The sequence below is a fragment of the Camelus bactrianus genome, chromosome 6 (assembly GCF_048773025.1).
Source record: "Camelus bactrianus isolate YW-2024 breed Bactrian camel chromosome 6, ASM4877302v1, whole genome shotgun sequence".
Taxonomy (NCBI): domain Eukaryota; kingdom Metazoa; phylum Chordata; class Mammalia; order Artiodactyla; family Camelidae; genus Camelus; species Camelus bactrianus.
Window position 1 is genome coordinate 30470319 of NC_133544.1, and position 20932 is coordinate 30491250.

Below are 20932 nucleotides of genomic sequence, written 5' to 3' on the forward strand. Positions count from 1 at the left end.
AAGCAGAAAGGAAAAAGAGTGAAATATTTAAGACAAAAAAAGATAGAAGTATTTTTTAAATCAAGGGAACAACACAAGAAGTAATTCTTCATTTATATGCCCTTCTAAATTCTTCTGCCACCACATGAGTGTGTGTCAACTATGATTATAAGCCTCCAAATATTTAACGTATTAAGTTTCAACCTCACTCTCAACCAATCCTGGAACATATATTACTGGACTATATATCATCTATTTAAAAAGATAAAGGAAAAACCAGTGTTAGAAAATTTAACAGTTCAATTTTTACAAAGCTTTCATTGAGCATCTAGTATGTGGAAAGTACTACTATGCTGCATCTTACAATGGTTCTGATCATTTGAATTATTTCAAATCAAGCAATTAATTCTAGCAGTTAACTTCCAAAATAATAATGTAAACATTCATCAATTTTCAACTTTGAGACACCATTAAACATATTCCCTTGCATTTATTATTCTCAATCCATCTTTTTCTTTGTATGTATGCATATATGTATATGTTTCAAAGATTTTTTAATTTCCACCTTAAGTTACCGATACAAATAATGAAAAACCTATTATGTTTTTCCTCTCAGATTAAGATTTTAATGTAGGAGGCTTTCAAAGGTTTCTGATTTTCATCTTCTTTTCAAACATCTACCTTAAATGAATGTACTTTTTTCTGAAGGACACGTGGCTTTAGTTAGAAAATTCTGAATTAGAGTTCTACTTTAATTTTTAATTTTCATATTTAATTCTTTCAATTTCAGGCCAGAGATTCTTAAAAATCAGTAAGAAAATTCTATCTATGATGGGATAATCTGTTAGAACATAGTGCATTTTGTAAGAGCACAAGCAAAAACATTAATATTGAGTTTGATATACATAAAAAGCATTAAAGGAAATCAGGTTATCCCCAGGACTCATACAGATTGTGTTACTAGATAAAACAAGTCATCATGACTATAGGGACATTTTTCAGAGTATTAAAAAATTTTAGAAGTATGTGACATTAACAGATTTAGAAAAAAACAAAATAATTTTAATAATTTACACATTAAAATGTTTAAAAACATTATACAGATGTACTGCTATGGCATGTTTTTATAGCACACACATATGTAGACTATTTTTGAAACAGAAGCAGACATTAGTGGGAGACGGGACATTATGACCGCTTATGAATCCTTCTGACAGAAAACTATCACACTCAACCAAGGTGGGTCCATTTATTTGTCCTATAAAAAGACTTACAATGGTACCACTGAAATCTCCTTGATTCTTCTATATATTTTTGGAAACTCAATGCAATCAGTCAGTCAATAAACACTAGTTCTAAATGTTTATGGGCTAAAGCTGGCACGGTGAGAAGATATCAAACTAGTATTTGGTACAAGCACTAAGTAGAACCATGATGACTGCCAATACTCCAGTATTCTAGAGGAATGTTCCTGTAAATATTATGTGAAGAATAAAGGGTGTAGTATCATCCTCTAAACTTAATATATAAGAAGTTCACTCCTCCTTCCTTGAAGTATGACTCCATATCGATAGAAGTGTTTCCAGATTTGGGTTTTAAAGCAGATGATCTGTGACTGTGATTTTATTATACACATAATGTATTACTTGCAGTTAAATCCAATGTAAGCCAAATTCTATGCTTAAAATCTTAAGGTTTGAGTAAGAGGGATGATCACTAAAAAATGTTATAGGCAAAAGGGAAAGCTAGGAAAAGCTTAAAAAAAAAAAGGCCTTACAAGGTCTAATTCAGAAGCACCAGTTCTGGCAGAATTATTTTTAAATATCACCTTTTATTTATTAATTTAACAGACAATGCCTAGATTCAATTAAAAGAATAAACAGATGTAGTCACCAGCCTCAAGAAGTTTACAAACTGAGAGCATAATGTAGGAAGTACTATAATAGAGGTACACAGACACAATTCCATGGAAATATAAACTAGGGGCACAAAAAAGAAAAATATTTTACTAATGTAAAAAAATTACATTAGTGTATAATTAAAGTATTAATGGATATGCTTTAAAGTCAAGTATGGACAAGAAGCTTATCTCAGTACGAAGCAAAGTGCCTTATACAGCGCAGATACAACAGTATTTGTTGAGCGAATAAACTGATGAATTACCACTTTATTCTCATTTCATCATACTGGAAGTATTTCTTTGCCTTAGCTCGTATCTTATTATACTTCACTTGATTCTGTTTTTCCCTCACTCCACCATACCCACATCATGGGAACTGTAGGAACAATTTGTAAGAAAAATTACATCTATACATTTCATTCCATTAAGTATCATCTTCACTCTAAGAAATGTTCCCTTATGTCCACTGTGACCTAAGTTTCAGTTTAGTCTAAATTAGGACAGTTCTCTTCATGAAAAATTGGAGGCATCCTATTTCCACTCTAAGATATCTTAGGAGAGATAAATTCAGTGATCTTACTGTTCTGATTCTTTATAAAGTGAGGAGTCTTAACAACATCTTAACAAATTCCAACTCAGACATCAAGTTTGATGCCTTATTTATGATAATCTCCTGTTACAGTATAAATTTTGTTGCCTTGATGCTATTGTTGTTCAATACAAGTTCTGTTGCCTTGGTAACAGGGTAGTCTCAATATACCTACAGTGAATGTAGCATAACATGGGATTAGTTGATGAGATTATATCATAATTACAGTCTAAAGCCCAATAAATTGGTCACATTTATATACAAGATACTCATGCTGCAGGTAAAACATAAAAACCTAACTACATGAAAAAGTAGTATCATGTTTTAAAAGGCATGAAAAAGTGGGTATTTATATTCTAAGGCTTGTATTTTAAATGTTATTCTAACTCTCTACTTTCTCTATATTGTTTCTTACCTGGAACAAGCCCGGCTAGGGGCTGGTTATCTTCGTCCCCTTCCCTGTAGGCTTGCCACCAATTTGGATCTTCTTGACTGATCACATGAAGTATATCCCCTTTTTGAAAAGATAGACCTAATTCTCGACATGGAACATAAGGGTCATCTGAGGGGTCATAGTCAAAATGAGCTTTTACATGGATCTAAAAGATAAAAAGGGTAAAAATAAAAATAACAACAATAATGAAATGGCAACATAGAACAGTTAGCATAAATATAACTGAATGTTACAATTTTTCATTAGTGCAAAGGTATGAGTTGAAAGAAGGGAGGTTAGTTTAGTAACAGTATTTTGGGGGCATAATTTTCTCAGGCTCATCTGTTTTCTTCAATTAAGATAATCCCTCAGTTGACTGCAAACATGTACAAGAGTATGCAAAACAATGCCCTGTTAGCTGTTAACAAGCTGAGGTGCTAAGGGGCCTCAAAGGTTTGAGAGAAGCAGAAGGAATGTAAGAGAGACTCCCTCCCCCTCCATTCCTGACCTGTGAAAACAATGACTCTGCAGTGAGATATGTAATTTCTAAACCACTCTACCAGGAAAGGTAGACTGTAAACCTCACCACATCTGTCATCTAAGCAGGTGAGTGTCAGTTTCCCTGGTGCCGTCATCCCTTTCTGACCACAATGGCAGTGCAACTTGCCTTCATCTCTTTCAGCATTTCTTCTAAAGGGACATGTTTAGGTCATAAACAACTGCATCCCAAACTGCTAAAATTATCTAAATCAAGTTTATAATCAATTCCTATTATATTCTATATATATATATATATATATATATATATATATATATATATATATATATATATATATTACATATTCTATATGTAAGCTTTTAAATATTACGAACGGTACAGGTTAAAACTTTTACTCACTGAGTTTTTGCACATCTAAAACCTGTTATGCTTTAGCTCTAAAGGTAAGAATTTACATCGGCCTTACTGAGAGCTAAATTATTTCCTGTGCTATTTTCTCCAATATACCACTATAAGATATAACAAAGTATTCTTTTTTCTTTAGAAGGTATAATAATATTCTCTTTAACATTTCCATCTATAATTTCTATCCAACCTGGTCAAACAGTATGTGGTATTTCCAAAGTTGGTAAGAAGCCTGTTTTTTTTTTTAATTGATGTATAGTTGATTTACAATGTTGTGTTAGTTTCTGGTATACAGCATAGTGGTTCACTCATACACACACACACACATATATACATATATACATTTTTTTTCATTACAGGTTATTATAAAGTTTGAATATAGTTCCCTGTGCTATATAGGAGGACCTTGTTTATCTGTTTTATATATAGTCATTTATATCTGCTAATCCCAAACTCCTAATTCATCCCTCCCACCTTTCCCTGCCCCAGTAACCATGTTTGTTTTCTGTGAGTCTGCTTCTCTTTGTAAATAAGTTCATTTGCATCATAAGATTCCACATATAAGTGATATCATGCAATATTTGTCTTTGTCTGATTTACTTCACTTAGTATGATAATCTCTAGGTCTAGTACAATAATCTCTAGCATCCATGTCACTGCAAATGGCATTATTTCATTCTTTTTCATGGCTGAGTAGTATTCCTGTGTGTGTGTGTGTGTGTACACACCACAACTTCTTTATCCAATCATCTGTTGATGGACATTTAGTTTGAAGCAGCCCACTATGATCTAACAAAATCCAACACCTGTATTCAACGAGTTTTTCTACCCTACACAGGTTAAATTTCAGGTTTGGGCTCAATGAGGCAAGCATTTGATGGACAGCCTAAGAATTTTATAAATCTGAGTCTTTTTCTATCTAGTTGTTATTTGACTTACCTTAAGCCTTTTATCCTCACCATAATTGAGGCTACCTATCATAAAGGTAATACCAATCTACTTCAAAAATTGTTTTATGAGAAAAGAGTATCTTTTTTCAGCTCATGAAACACTTTAAAAATTGACTATTCTCAATCAATGATGATAAACTATATGAAATTTGATAAAATACTTTTTAACTTCATTAAAAGGCATAATAACCAAGAATCCTCATGAAAGTAACAGCCTCTTTCAGAAATTTTGCTTGAAGGTATTATTAGAGAAAGAATTTTTTTTAATCTCAGAAAAATATTTTACTAACTACTATAAATAGGAAATGAGGAAATCTAAGTCCCAATATACAAACAGCAACACTGAAGTAAAGCAAGTGATCCAGTTAAAAATGTAGAACTTAGATGCTAGCCTGTTTTTTGGGGAGTATCTTTTCATTTATGTACTACATAAGTTCAAACAGAACACAAAATAATAAATGTACAAATAAAATAATGCCATTTGCAGAAACATGGATGGACCTGGAGATTGTCATTCTAAGTGAAGTAAGCCAGAAAGAGAAAGAAAAATACCATATATCATTCATATGTGGAATCTAAAAAAAAAAGACAAACGAACTTATTTACAAAACAGAAACAGACTCACAGACATAGAAAACAAACGTATGGTTACCAGGGAGGAAAGGGAGGGAAAGGGATAAACTGGGAATTTGAGATTTGCAGATACTAACTACTATGTATAAAACAGATAAACAAATTCATACTGTATAGCACAGGGAACTATGTTCAATGTCTTGTAGTAACTTACAGTGAAAAATATGAAAAAGAATATATGTACATTCATGTATGACTGAAGCATTGTTCTGTACACCAGAAATCAACACAACATTGTAAACTGACTGTACATCAATGAAAATATTTTAAAAATCGTAAGTGTACAGCTCAATGAATTTTCATAAACAAAACACACATGTGTAACCAGCACCCAAATCAAGAACCAGAGTCATCACTGGCACCCAGAAGCCCCGCTTTGTGTCCCTCTGTCACTGGCCATGCTGTGCCCCGACCAAGGGTAAACATCATCCCGGTTTCTAGCAGATTAGTTTCCCCTGTATTTTACTTCATGTGAATGGAAACACACGGTACACATTCTTGAATAAAATATGGTTAAGATATCTCCTCAGTTTGACAGTGTTCTGCTGTATTCCAACCAGAGAGTGCCCTAAAGAGCCTTGTTGTGAAGGCTTGATGTGAAAACAGACTATTCAAATTCTGAAAACTCTGTCAGTTAAAACCAAAAATGAGAGTTTTGCAGGATAGCTGTGAGTCAAAACAGTTAAGCGACTGGGTAAAAAAATTACAAATACCATTTTATAATCTTGGCATTCAGTCTCTAATATACTGGATGATCAAAAAAACCTGTTTGAAAACCATCCCTGTCAATCAATAATGCTTCCAAAATCTGTTTAAATTGTTGCTTTTTAGCCAATCTTGGAAATCTAAAAATGAAATTACAGGCATCATTTGAGATGGTGGAGAGATCTTTTTGTTAGCAGGCTTTTCAGAGATCTATGAAGTAAGACTACGTGTCAGCCTGATTGATAATTTTATCAAATCACTTTTTGAAATCAATACCCAGCATGCTGTTTTCAGTTTTTTTGCTCAGATCACTTGCTAGGATTTTATTAAAATACTTATGTCACATTTCAGACTTTCAGACTGCATTTAAATTAGGTTCCCTGGATTTGTTACATACATGCTGTTTAAGATGTACCCTAAAATTTTAGGGAACTACTGCTATGAGGGAAACTTGAAAGACCAGTGCGGATGCTGTATCTAAGTCTATGACCTCTGACAGAGGCCAATCAAAATCACCCAGAGATGCTTTTCTCTCTATTCTTGCCTAGGTCTCACCCTTTGACTATTCGGATTGAGCTGGTTTGGAATGAGGCCTGCCTTTGTGTAGGCTGGGAAGAGGAGCACAGAGGATATGCTTTGTTTATGTGACAAGTTTATCTAGTGCTGTTTAAAATGTCCTCTAAAATTGAGAGCAAAGTTTATTTTCTATCAGAGAAATTAACCATTTGATTCAGTCAAAGTCTGAGTATTGCCCTGACATGTACTATGTGACTTCTATCCATATATAGGCATATCTTGTTTTACTTCACTTCAATTTATTACATTTTGCAGATATTGCTTTTTTTATATATATAAATTGAAGGTTTATGGCAACCCTGTGTTGTCAGATGATGATTGGCATTTTTTAGCAATTAAGTATTTTTAAATTAATGTATATATGTTGTTTTTTAAACACAATAATATTGCACTCTTGTGCAAAATATTCATGTGATTCACTTCACTGAGGTGGTCTGGAACCAAACCTGCAATATCTCAGAGGTATGCCTGTATTTCACTGCAATTCTTATCAGTTCTAGAAGTTATTTCCAGCAGTCTTTCCTCTTCAGCTCTGTTAGTGGCTAATTTACTTTGTTTTCCATGCAACGGATAACATACCTCATTTCAAATGAGGAGAGATGCTGACCCAACAGAGGAAGGCTCCAGGGTTTAACAATGTAGTATCAGTACCGTGTGCCTAATCAAAACAATGCTTGGTTTCTAATCCAAACAAAAACTTCTGTTTAAATTTTAAATTACAGAGTTGTTTAGATTCAAATATCTCCCAGCCCAGCGTTTTTCTCTTTGCCTTTTTATTTTTCAGCATCTGTAAGCGATTCACATTTGAAGTCCAAATCATGGGGACATGGTAAAGGAATAATGATTCATTAATTTATTTATATCTTACCTAAGGGATTCAATACCCAAAAGTAATTTCTCCTTGTAATTATTATTTCTGTATTTCTTATTATAGTAGATTTATCTCCAATGTTTAAAATTACTTATAGAAGAGAAAATAGTGGACGTGTGTCTTCTTTCTATCTTTGGCCTGAACTTCACACTAAGGCAGACTACAAAATTAAGGACAGCATCAAGAAAAGCCTTTGCAGTGTCAAGCAACAGTTTTCAAAATCCTCTTCCTCATCCTGAGATTCCTCCTCCCCGATGCCCACTCAAGAAGGTATATCTTTATTAGTTGTTCTCTTCCATTTTCAACATGAGAAATTTGAGGTATCTGCAGGGCATCTAATGGATGTTTAATAGTAGGCAGACAGAAATGTGAACCTTAGGGTAACAGCAAACTTAACAGACCAACTGCCCTAACTTGAAAGGGGATGTCTATTTAATATACTGCACAGTGAAATTTTCAACATTTTTTGCATCTTCTGATAAAACATATATTTATAAAAATCTTATTACATTGTAAAATTCCATATCTCCCAAATGAGGAAAAACTAAGATGAAAATTATATATTTTATACCTTTTCTCTAAGAGAAAAATAAATACATTGGATAGCAGTGGTTCTCATCCTTTCCTTCCAACCCAGTTATCTTCATAGGCTGTGAACATCCTTAAACTATCATTTTTTTTAATCTGTAAAATTTCTGCAAACACATAAAGTACACATAAACAGACTGCTCCCCTGACCTGATCTCCTCGCAATAAATACAACTATAGCCCAGATCTCTCCTGCCATTTCTACTTCCAGAATACTGATTGATTTTCTCCACTGCCACTGCTAACACTGAAATTTAAGCAACCATCATACTTTACAATGGCTTCAGCAACAGTTTCCTAAATCTCCTTGCTTCCATTATTGGCTCTACTAATTCAATTTCCACACAGCAGCCAGAAGTGTTTTTTTTTAATAAATACAAACCAGATCTTGTTACCATATTTAAAATCCAAACTCCCTGCTACATCCAAGAAGACCTACTTGACCTGGCCCTACCTACTTCTCTAGCCTCATCTTTTAGAATTCCCTCCCCACCTTTCTACTCCCCTACTTTGCTCCACCCCCATAAGCTTTCTACACAAAGTTTCTTTAGAAATTATACCTGAAAGCTCTTTTGGCAATTAACAGGCCTGGATTCATCTCACCCTACAGGTCTCAGCTTCATGCTGCCTGCCCCCAGGAGGCTTTTCCTGTCAATTTTATATAACCAACCCCACCTCTTTTTATTCTCAGTGTTCATATTCTGTTTATTTCCATCTTATCACTTGCCACAAACTATAAATAATTTACGTTCATTGTTATAAACCCAGTGCTTATTATTAGCACAGTGTCCAACACACAAAAGAGATCCAACAGATACTCATTATAAGGAAAAAAATTATTTGGAGCCCTTAATATTTTAATTATTAATACCACTGGGCTAGTGGCTAATGCTACGGTTTGTATCCCTAAACTGTGATTTTAGCATCCTTCTAGCCTAAGCCTTTAAATTCCCCTGAAACTACATCTTTCTCCTAACCTCCCAGCCCAGACCCCACAAATCAAAACACTTCAGTCATGCTCCCAGTCATTAGAATTATTAAGTCTCCTAGAGGCAAGAGACGCCCTACATCAATTTCAAACACTGAAGTCTCATAATATGCTTTTATTGTGCTCAGAATCCAGACTGGTTATCACACATACAGCTACTAAGAGGTTAACTCATCTACAGTTAAAATTTCTATCACAGTATTCTAATTATTTTCTCTGGATTGATAATAAATAGTAATGTAGAGGCCTTCTAATATTTCGTGGCTTCATGGGACACTGCCTGATATATTGCACAGTGGTGAAAAGCACAGGTTCTGGAATAGGGATGTGTTCTAGTCCTGACTCAGTCGCTTACCAATAGTGGGCTTGGGCAATGAACTTGACCTTTCTAAGTCCTAGTTTAAATGTCTGTTAAATGGAAATAATAAAGATATCTATACTTCAAACGGATGCTGTGAGGATTAAATGAGATAACACATATAAAACAATTAGTACTATGCCTGGCACAAAGTAGCCATAATAATAGCTAATGTATACTGGACAATCAATAATCTCTGAATTTTTGAGTGCATAGTCCATCACTAATAAGCACCGTGATCCCCTACATTTCAATTTACTCCTCTGCTTATATTAGGGCATTGGACTAGATGAAAAAAGTGTCCTGAGCTCAAATATTCTATTTCGTTCCTCCAATATTATTTCAATTATGTTGTGGAATAATCTAAAGTTTTACACACGTGTCTGGGAACTTCAACTATTTTTTAAGGTCAGTGTGGAGAGAAGGAAACTGCAGTTTAAACAATGTATATGTTTCCTGGGACAAACGTGCCAGTACAAAGATGCCAAGACTCTTGCCGTCTGCAACTATAGAGCAGCCACTGGCTGCTATATGTGATACAAAAGAAATCTTCCAAATAAAGCAGTACTTGTCTTGACACAGTTTAGTCACTGCATTTGTATTCAGCAAGTGATTATAGTGGGGTTTCAGGTAACATCTATTTTGTTTATTTATCATAAATACGTTTCTTTCTAACATCATAAAACATACATCAGAAGGATAACCAAGCAAGTAAGTTACTCTTACTAGATCCAGACCTGTACCACAATGATTCTCAATAAATTGGTCCTAATTTCTTAAAATCACTAATACTATATATAATTATTCTGCATGTGCCAAATAAAATTATGATACTATATTACTGTTTTCTTTGTGGAAACTTTCAATGTGAGCATTAATAATAGTAGTTCATTTTAAGCCTGTTAAGTTTGATAAAAAACTTTGCAAGAGATATTGCAATTGAGAGTTCTTCACAACAAAAGGAGGAAATGAAAGAAAAAAAATATCAAACATCATTGTTTCTATTTTAAAAAGATCTCTACCCCATCAAATGCTGTACTTTAAAAGGGATAAACCTGACATCTTTTCTCCTTCCTCTCTCTCCCTTTCTTTTGAAAGCCATATAAATAAGTGCATATTCCAACCATCTTCTGTTGTGTCTCCTCAGACTGCAGAACTAATTTTGAAGTTCAGGAGAGGTATGTGAAAAGGAGTAGCGCACAAAGAGCAAGGCTTTTGAAATTTAGAGACAAACTATTTCCTCATTTCTCTTCCTACAAAGAACTTTAAACAGAAGGAAGGTTGCAAATGCAATATTGCCTCCAGTATGTTTCAATAAAGGGACACAGAATGACAGCCAAAAATATAAAGCATAACTGTGATGAAATATTAAGAAAAAAATAAAACTGTGTTCTCTTTCAAACTGTTATGTCTGTACAAAAGTTAAGAATAATAACACAAGCAGCAACACATGAGGCTGCCATGTAAATCCAGCACTTTGAAGTCTATGATTTTTTAATAGCTTTACTGAGCTTTAATTCACATGCTACTCAAGTCACCCATGTATACAGTTGCATTTTTTTGTTTGTTTATTTTTCAGTAAATTCAGAGTTGCACAACCATAACTTTAGAACATTTTTATTAATCCAAAAAGAATCCCCCTGCTGATAAGGAACTATTCCCATTCCCTCCTAACTCCCAACCCTTTACCTAATGAACTTCTAATTTACTTTCTGTCTCTATGGATTCACCTATGCTGGACAATTCATATAGATGAACCAATCCAGGGCCTTCTGTGACTGGTTTCTTTCACTTAGCATAACTTTTACAAGGTTCATTCATATTGTAGCATACATCAGTACTTTATTCCTTTTTATTGCCAAATAATATCCCATTCTATGGATATACCATATTTTGTTTTCCATTCACCAGCTAGCAGACATTTTGGTTGTTTCTACTTTCTGGCTATTATGAAAAATGCTATTATGAACATTCATGTACACTTTTTTGTGAGGAGGTAGGTATGTTTTCAATTCTCTTGGATATATACACCTAGGAGTGGAATTGCTAGGTCATAGGGTAATGAAGTCCATCTGTCTTTTAATATAGCTAGAGAAAGTGTTTAACATAAAAAGCAATATACATTCTAAATTAAGAGTTGCATATACTTTGCAAAAAAACCCACTTTTTCCCACCATATTATGCATGTTTAAGTTAAATAAACCTTCCTGTAATGAGAGAAAAAGACAAAGTTCAATGCCATAAGTCATACAAATTCTGAAATAGAAGTATTTTCTATTTTTCAGTTTTCAGTTTATGAAATTAGAAATATTTCATATTTATTTAAATAAAATCTATCAAATTTACCTGTTTTTACTTGAGTGCAAGAAATACTTAGAGTGACATTTCTGATAAATAAATATCCCTGTGCAAGTTTTTGTTTAGACTTAAGTCTTCAATTCCTTGGTATTTACCCAAATGAGCCGAAAACTTACGTCCACACAAAAACCTACAAAGGTATGTTTATTTATAACTACCAAAACTTGGAAGCAACCAAGATGTCCTTCAGCAGGTGTGTGGGTAAACTGTTATATATCCAGACAATGGAGTATCATTCAATGCTAAAAAGAAAGGCGCTATCAAGCTATGAAAAGACATGGAGGAAACTTAAATGCTTACCACTAGTGAAGAAAGTCTGATGTCTACATACTGTATGACATTCTGGAAAAGGTAAACTATGATAGTCAAGACAGTGTGGTCGCCATGGGTTAGGAGGCAGGCAGTGATGAACAGGCAGAGCATAGAGGATTTTTAGGGCAATGAAACTATTCTGTACAATGGGGGATATAGGTAATGATACATTTGTCAACACCAACAATGATACGTTTTGTACAACACCAAAAGTGAACCCTAAAGTAAACTATGATCTCCGGGTAAAAATGAAATCATTAATTCACTAAAGTGAATCTGGTGTAAGATGTTGATAGCAGGGGAGATTGTGCATGTGTGGGGGCAGGAATTATGTGGGAACTCTACTTTCTGCTCAAGTTTCCTGTGAACCTAAAACTACTCTAAAAAATAAAGTTTATTAATTAAAAAAAGTAAACAGTAGCCATCATACAATAAATAATGAACATAAAAAATCACTTACTACTGTTTCCTTGGCAGGAGGAGGCTTGATCTGTTGACTGGGAATCAGAACAAATGTCAAAGTACCATGCATATCAGACTGTAAGAGAAGAGTGTATTATTTTAAAAAGCTCTATTTATGAAAATCTTTCCATGATCTTATGAACAACAGTTCCTAAATTGGACTATTCTGGAACCCCAAGGAGACTTAGAAAAATAGGTAAACATGAAACCCATTTTATCAGGAAGCACAAATTATGCCTTTCATGGACCCCATCATACTAATGCTACCTAGGAATATGGCATTTCACAATTCCAGTCCTCTGATCCACTGGGGAAAAAGCCACTTAGCCTATAAGACTTGGGTTTTTGTCTTCCATTCAGCTTAAGCTTAGGAAGATACCAAGGTGAAGGGCTGGAGGATATCACGGCATTTCTGGGTTATCTACTCTGACACACATCAATTTTAATACAGTAGAATGTGAAACAGTAATTGCGACTAGGATTAGAAAAGTGATGCAAAATACAAATATTCTTACTTTCCAGATGCCTCATCTTTGTCATGTCATTCATTCTAATTTTTAACTGTAGAGAATCTTACTGCTAGGTTCTTTATTATTTTCCAGTACAGTTGGCCCTGTTTATCCACAGATTCCGTATCTGTGGATTCAACCAATCATGAATCCCCCCCCAAAAAAAATCCAGAAAGTTCCAAAAAGCAAAACTTGATTTTACCACCTGCAGATAGCTACTTATACAGCATTTACACTATATTAGGTATTATAAATAACCTAGAGATTACTTAAAGTATACCGGAAGGTGTGCATAGGTTATATGCAAATACTATGCCATTTTATGTAAAGAACTTCAAGGATCAGGAGATTTTGGTATTCATGGGGGCCCCTGGAACCAATCTCCTATGGATACCAAGAGACAACTGTACACCACTGCCTGCCTTGTTCAGATACCTGCAGCCTCGACGGTAATCACAACTTCTGGTTGAGAGCAGGGAGCAGTGCTCAATCTAAATATAGCAGCCAATAAAACAAGGACTAAAAACAATGATCACTGGCACTTTGCTCTAGCAATGAGGGACTGGGTGAAAATAAGGATGTGAAGGTGTTCTAGATTCTTCAACAGACATCAGCAGATAGGAAACATTATATTGTAACAACTGATGTTAAGTAAATAAGAATATAAACCTGGCTTGCAGGTATATATGAAGTGATTATAAATTTCCCTTAAAAGTTGACTATAAATGGCCTCCTGATTATACCAGCACTATCTAACAGAACTTTTCCACGATGAAGAATTCTGGTGAGTGGACTAGAACTGCAGAATGCCATATTCCTATTCCTATACCTTAATATGGTAGCCACTAGTAACATACTGCTCTTAAGCATCTGAAATGTAGCTAGTATGAATGAAGAACTGAATTTTAAATTTTACTTAATTTAAATAAACTAGCACAAATAGCTAGTAGCTATTATACTGAATAATGCAGATCTATACCATTGTTATTATCTAATATTGTTAAGGAAACAATAACGAATTGTAGATAATAAAAAAAAAAAAAATCAAGAGGGGATGAACTTTGTCGTTAGTTTCCCTAGCAGCTACCACATAGTAGGCACTCAATAAATATATGTTGAATGAACTAATGAGTTAATTAGTGATTTCAGAGGCAACTGAAATACATTTAGTAGTTATATATCAGTAGTACCCACAGAAGAATAAAATTCTACCAACGAATATTGTGGAAACAATTATATCATGTGAAAATTATGCTGGATATGATATACTGCTCTTAACAATTATTTTTACAATGCTTTTAAAATATTTTACTGAGGTCTAATAACAAAGAAAACAACTTTTGAGAACCTGTCAATTATTCTTCTACATCAGTCAACTTACCAACAAGTCAAAAACCTCATTGACATCTTTCCCCCGAATTTCAATTCCGTTAATCTCCAGAACTTCATCTCCTTCATGTAACAGACCACTTTTTTCTGCAGCCCCTCCTTTTACTATCCGACTAATGATGACAGAATCCATTTCATTACGAACAGTAGCACCCTAAAAAAATTCAATATCTAACTTTAAAATAAAAATGGATTTTTTTTGTTAAACATTTCCTCATTTTTAAATTCTGGTTTTTTTCTATTCAACAATACTAGCCTTCAGTTATGCTTAGAAAAAAATTCACTTACACAGCTAGAGTAATCATGGCAATTTGGTTTGACAGCTGACCATTTCCCCTACATTTTTTGCTTCAGAAGTATTCTGTTTGTTAAAATTCTAAAATCAGACTTTTGAAGCGCACAACAGCATAAAAATGTACTTGGCTCAAAAACAATGTGAAAGCCTATAATCAAATTTGTTCTCCTCATGCTGGAAGCTATTCAAATGGTTATACTATAAGCATAATTAGTGAACTGGACATAACTATGAAAGTATTTTTAAATTCAAAATAATGATGCAGGGATGAATACTAATCTGGTAAATTTTTAAAATGCTAAATACTATAGCTGTGTCCAATTCACATCAAAAACGTATTAAACATTAATATTTATTACACAAATTAGAAGCACAGCTGAAATAGATACACTCAAAAAATGGAAATATGAAATACAGAAAAAAGCTTGAAAGGGGATAGTCTGTAACACTCTTCTCCTGAACTTTTATTTTAAAATTCTGTCATAATTTAAAAATTTAAAATTTTTCCAATTTCTTTTTTCTGGAGGTGGAAAAAACCTAGTTACATAAACTGCCCTTTAATAAAATGCAGTCCTTATTACATGTACCACATTATACAAGACATAATTTGAGACCTCAGGATTCAAGAATATTTCTCTAAAATTAAAGAAAATTAAGGCAATGATAGTATACTAAGAAAGAGCAAGAAGTTTTATATATAAAAACTATAAAATATTAACATTAAACAATGCATACTTCTGTATATATAAAGTATATAACTGTAATGAATGAAAAGATCAGAATTTCTAATTTCTTGTTTTTTTTAAAAAGCTGGGAGAATAATGAAGCAGATTAATGGCCCTTCACAAGCTATTTTCATCAAATTATGGGTGAGAAAAGATGATGAACAACTTTTTCTCAACTGAATAAGGAGTATGAACAACAACATAAAAATAATTCTAAAAACTTAACATGAAAAAAGAAAAACTAGCAGAAATGTAAAGCGTCTTCAACTGTGTGTCACACAGAAGATCTCTGTGCAGAAAGGATATCCTATCAGAGATGCGGAACACTTACCAATGGAATATCTCGAGCCTTTTCTATACGAACTATTTTTACAGTTTCTCCTCCATATTGGCCAATGCTTTCATAAACTCTCTCATCTGTAATGGGCTCCAGCTGCATTTCCTGCTCAGCAACCTTATCATGGGCCAGCAAAAGTGCCTGTTTCAAAGAAACCCACAGCACTTCAAAGTAAAAGCATGATTTTATTTCTGTAGAGAGATTTTGAACCTACTCACATACATATTCTGCTCATTAAATCTTTTGTGTGTGCTATAATTATATATTCAGATCTGTTTCCAAACTTTCCAATTGAAGTACAGATGTAACCCTGTATCTTTGATAGCTAATAACTAAAGATGTATTAAGTATTACAGGGAGTACTCTGGGATGGGGTTGAAAGTCTAAAATTAAACTTATTAAACTATATAAAAACAAAATCACTTTAAGGGCCCAACACCATAGATGATTAAAATTTATGGAAAATATAACCAAAAAAAGGAAGGAATCTGTAAAGAATAAGAAGTTGTTTCAAAAATAATGTGGATAATTTTAAATGTGAAAATAATTATTTTTAAGTGAGAGTTATAAATAAGCAAAACAGGCTATATAATATTTGAGGTCTCTTTTAGCCCTAAGAAACTCTAACTCAAAGTGATTTTGAATGCTGGAAAAACCGCATATATAATACCCTGCCCATTTTGTACCTGAATATGTGGAGCATTCAGCAAAGCAGTTAATTCTTGCCCTTCCTTCTGATGGAGTGGCTTCAAAACAGTTTGTACCTACGAACGAAACAAAGGTTATTCTTCCTAGGTTACAGAAAATATCACCAGCATCCATACAGGTATTTTTTTTTTTTTGAAAGTACGATTTTAAATTGTAAAAACTACTTGTAAGAAAAAAAGCACTGAAGAGAATTATAATTTAAAAATGTATTTTTTCTCATAGTTTTCAATCTTGTTATCATGATTAACAAAAGCATTCTTTATTTATGCCTATGAACAAGATAGTTTCTTCTTGAAAATTTCTGCAAACATACTATAAAATAGACTAATAATGGTAACTTAAGGGAAAAACTGCTCTAATGGTTATGTTGCTGGGGGGAGGGCATAGCTCAGTGGTAGAGTGAGTGCTTAGCATGCCTGAGGTCCTGGGTTCAATCCCCATAACCTCCACTAAAATCAATCAATCAATAAAAGTTATATTGCTATTTTATAGTTTTTAAATCATATTTTATAGAACTACATTTTAAGTTAGAGATGACATTTTAAAGAGCTACAGACTAACAAGATAAATTTATATGACAATAATGGAACAACCACCATAGTATAGTGAATTACATTAAAAAATTTCCCAAAGTCAAGCAATTCTTGCACTCCTACGATAAACTCCACTTGATTATGATGAACTGTTTTTTGCCTTTGTTTCCTCATCTGCAGAATGGCATCTATTATGTAAAGTTCTAGAAGATTAAGATAATCCACATAAACTGCTTAACATAGTACCTAGCACACAGTAATTCATATTTTGTTTGTTAGAACATAGACGTTATTCATATTTTTAATATATTAATATTCATAAACTGGATTGGCTTCTACTTGGTGAGTATAGTCATGTACACTAGACTACTGTTTTTAGTATCTAGGTTATATTATCCTAATACAATGAGTTGGGAAACAGTCTACATTTATATGCTAAAACAATTTATTTAACATAAGAATTATATGTTCCTTAATGTTTTGATAAAGTTTGTACATAAAATCATCAGGGCCTGGTAGGTATTTTAGGGGTGGATGCCTCACTTCAACTTTATCCATAGTTACTACTTTTTTGGGCTATCTTTTTTGAGGTCACTTCTGGCAGTTTTGTATTTTCTTACAAAAATCACCCACATGGCAGCATTTTCACATTTAGTGACATAAAGCTGTAATTATGTTGTAATTCTTTACTCTCCTGTGTCTGCATTCATGCTTCTTTTTTCTTTCCTAATGTTATTAGTATTTTCTTCATCTAACTTGTCAAAGATTTCTCTATATTCTTTTGCTTTTCAAAATATCAGCTTATAATCTAAAATCTATTGTTCTTTCCATTTAAATAATTTAATTCCTTTCTTCTGCTTTATTTCCCTTTTCAATTTCTAATCAGTTGAACTATATGTTTAGTTCATTTATTATCATTAAATATTTTCAGTATTTTCTTCTACCATAAATATTTAAAGGTACAGATCTGCTCTGTGGACTATTTTTCCCCAAAGATTATTCTATGTATGTTCTCACTGTCAATAACTCTGAATTTGTTCCTTTTTATATTTCCTAACTCAAATACAAAAAGGGCACTTTGCAACAATGCAGATTAACAAAACCAAAACTATCACCATGAATGAAAACATATAAGTAAATTAATATACAGTAGAATTTTTTATAAAAGTAAATCAAGACAAAAACAGGCATCCAGCAATTTTCTAATACCTCTTATAGCTATTACATTTTTTTTTAGTATTTAATTCCCCTATCAAACCTAAGAGATGATAATTTGGGGAGTAACTAATTTGACCACAACAAGCAGATCAAAACAATGACAATATCAAAACTAGCCTGGCCTTTGGTTTTGGTACTTAGAAAAACATGTTTCTAAATGTAAAGTTCTACATGTGAAAAACGAGGGCACAGAAATTATCTTTTCCTTCAAGAATTCAATTAAAGTTTTACTAATGAACAAGTGCAGTAATCCAAAACTGTGAATAATTAAATGCTAATTATAAAAATTGGATTAAAAAATACATATCAAATTTAGGTTAAAATGAAATTTATAGTCCCGGATCATATATCTTTTTTTTTTGATAGCTGGAGAAAGTAATTCTGAGTCAGAAAGAAAATTTTGGATTAAAAATGTACCAAGATGTACAAAATATACCAAGTCAACTCAATAATTTTATGTACTTTTTTCCCCTATTTTTACTTTTAACTCAGTTCCTAAACATGTCTGAGAAATATTTCCTCATAAAGAAATTTTGACTTTTGTTAAGTGTTTCCTTCCTCTATTAATCCAGTCATTGCCTACTTTAGTGTCAACATACAGTATCAGCTACTTCTACAAAGGCTTAAGGAATTAAAATGCTATTCTTATATCATGCTGGCTCATTTCCACTGTGTTATAAAAATGTTCTAATCTTTTTAAAAAGAAAATACTCTCTCCTGATCTTGTACTCTTACTCTTCTCTAGCTGAAATACTTTCTATTTTCCTTCAAAAGGTTTTAAACTGATTTTTAAAATTACAGAAATGGTATACTAAATGTGAAAAAATCAAAAAATAGTCCAAAAGAAAGAAATAAAAGTCATCATAATCCCCAAACCTAGAGATAATCATTTGGTATTTATCTTCCTGTATTCTTACACTTGTTTTTACCAAAATATCCACCATGAAATATATAACTGACAGAAGGATTTTTATCTAGAATACATTAAGAACCCTTACAATTCAATAAAGCTAACACTATGATTTTTAAAATAGGAAAAAGATGTGACAAAATATTTTACAAAAGAAGACAGGGAAAGAGCTTATGAAAAAAATGCCCAACATACGGAAATGCAAACTAAAAACAAGATACCATTCCACACCTGCTAGAACAGTAAAAAGGAAACAACTCAAGTATCTATCAGTAGGGGAGTGGGTAAACAAACTATAGGATATTCATACAGTGGAATACTACTCAACATGAAGTTCAAACTATTGATATATGCAACACATAGATGAATTTGAAAAACATTATACTGAACCAAACAAGTCAGACATAAAGGACTACATATTATCTTATTCCATTTATATAAAATGTCCAGAAAAGGCAAATTTGGGAAACCAGAAAACAGATCAGCAGATGTCTAGGGCCTGGGGAGTAAGGACTGGTTACTGTCTGTAAAGGAGATTAAGACAACTTTACGGAGCTATGGATGTTTCTATCACTTGATTGTGGTGGTAGATTACACATGTGTATACATGTGTCAAAATGTAGTGAACTATACAATAAAGCATCTCCATTCTAAGTATATGTAAATTATATCTCGACAGAACTGGATTACCCAAAATAATATACCCATGACCTCAAAACTATGAGAAAATTTCTGTGTATATGCTTTACCTCTCACTTTTACCAAAATGAGATCATGCTACTCACACTGTTTTATAGCAGCATTTCAATCTGATACTCATTATTAAAATATTTTATTTTTCTATATCATTAAATATCCTTTTCAACCTTAAAACAGAAGTATAACCATTCTAGTTTTCATTGGCTGTCTCTCACTTACAGCATCAAGTCCAAGCTCCTTATTAGCATTATCCTTAGCATCACCTGATTCTTGCCTCTTTTCCAGCCCTATCTCCTGGCATTCCTCACACCTTAACCTTCCTGGTCCAGCCATAAACTGCTTGTTCCCTACATACACCATGCTTGTCTCCCCATGAAAACTATGATTACACTAGCTGTCCCATGTACTTAAACTGCCTTTTCAATTTATTGATATTAACATGAACCCATAAATCTGAACACATTCGATTTAAAATTGTTGGTGTGACTGTATCTCCACTAGACTGAGCTCAGTGAAGATGGAACTGTATCTTACTCAATTTTGTATTTGGCTACTGGAAGAATGTGTAGCAAACAGCACTCAATGTTTGATGAATTCAGTACAAGGAGTAACAGGCAGGAAGTCATACTGGATATCTCCTTTTCCTTTATTCTCCGCAAAGGGAAATCTGTCTTATTAATTTTCTAGTTAAATACTTTTTCACTTCATGTTCAACTGCTATTCAAAATCTTACATCTAGACAATGACAATAGGCTCCATACTCTGAGCTGAACTCCATTCTTGATGCCACACACTCCCCACACTATCAGAATACTACTTTAACTTGGAAGCCTGTTCATATCAAATTCTTATTTAAAATTCTTCAGTAGCGCTGCAACCACTTAGAGAATAAATTTTTTGCTTTAAGCTTTTTAGAGTGACTTGTATATTAAATTTGAGAAACACATTTAACATCTAAACAAGAAAATTACCTATCTACCACACAGAAATAGCCTTGTTAATA

The 20932-nt window shown here is 33.1% G+C and overlaps 1 protein-coding gene across 5 annotated transcripts in view; it reads right to left on the reverse strand.

Annotated features, from left to right (window-relative positions):
* The window catches only part of PALS1 (protein associated with LIN7 1, MAGUK p55 family member), a 78521-nt gene that overhangs the window by 14413 nt on the left and 43176 nt on the right, over positions 1-20932 (reverse strand). For all 5 annotated transcript variants that reach the window (XM_074365365.1, XM_074365367.1, XM_074365366.1 and 2 more), the window contains 5 exons: positions 16548-16625; positions 15856-16002; positions 14497-14658; positions 12605-12682; positions 2884-3067 (listed from right to left, as the gene is read on the reverse strand). In XM_074365365.1, the coding sequence (XP_074221466.1) occupies positions 2884-3067; positions 12605-12682; positions 14497-14658; positions 15856-16002; positions 16548-16625 (649 nt within the window). The remainder of the gene's footprint in view (positions 1-2883; positions 3068-12604; positions 12683-14496; positions 14659-15855; positions 16003-16547; positions 16626-20932) is intronic.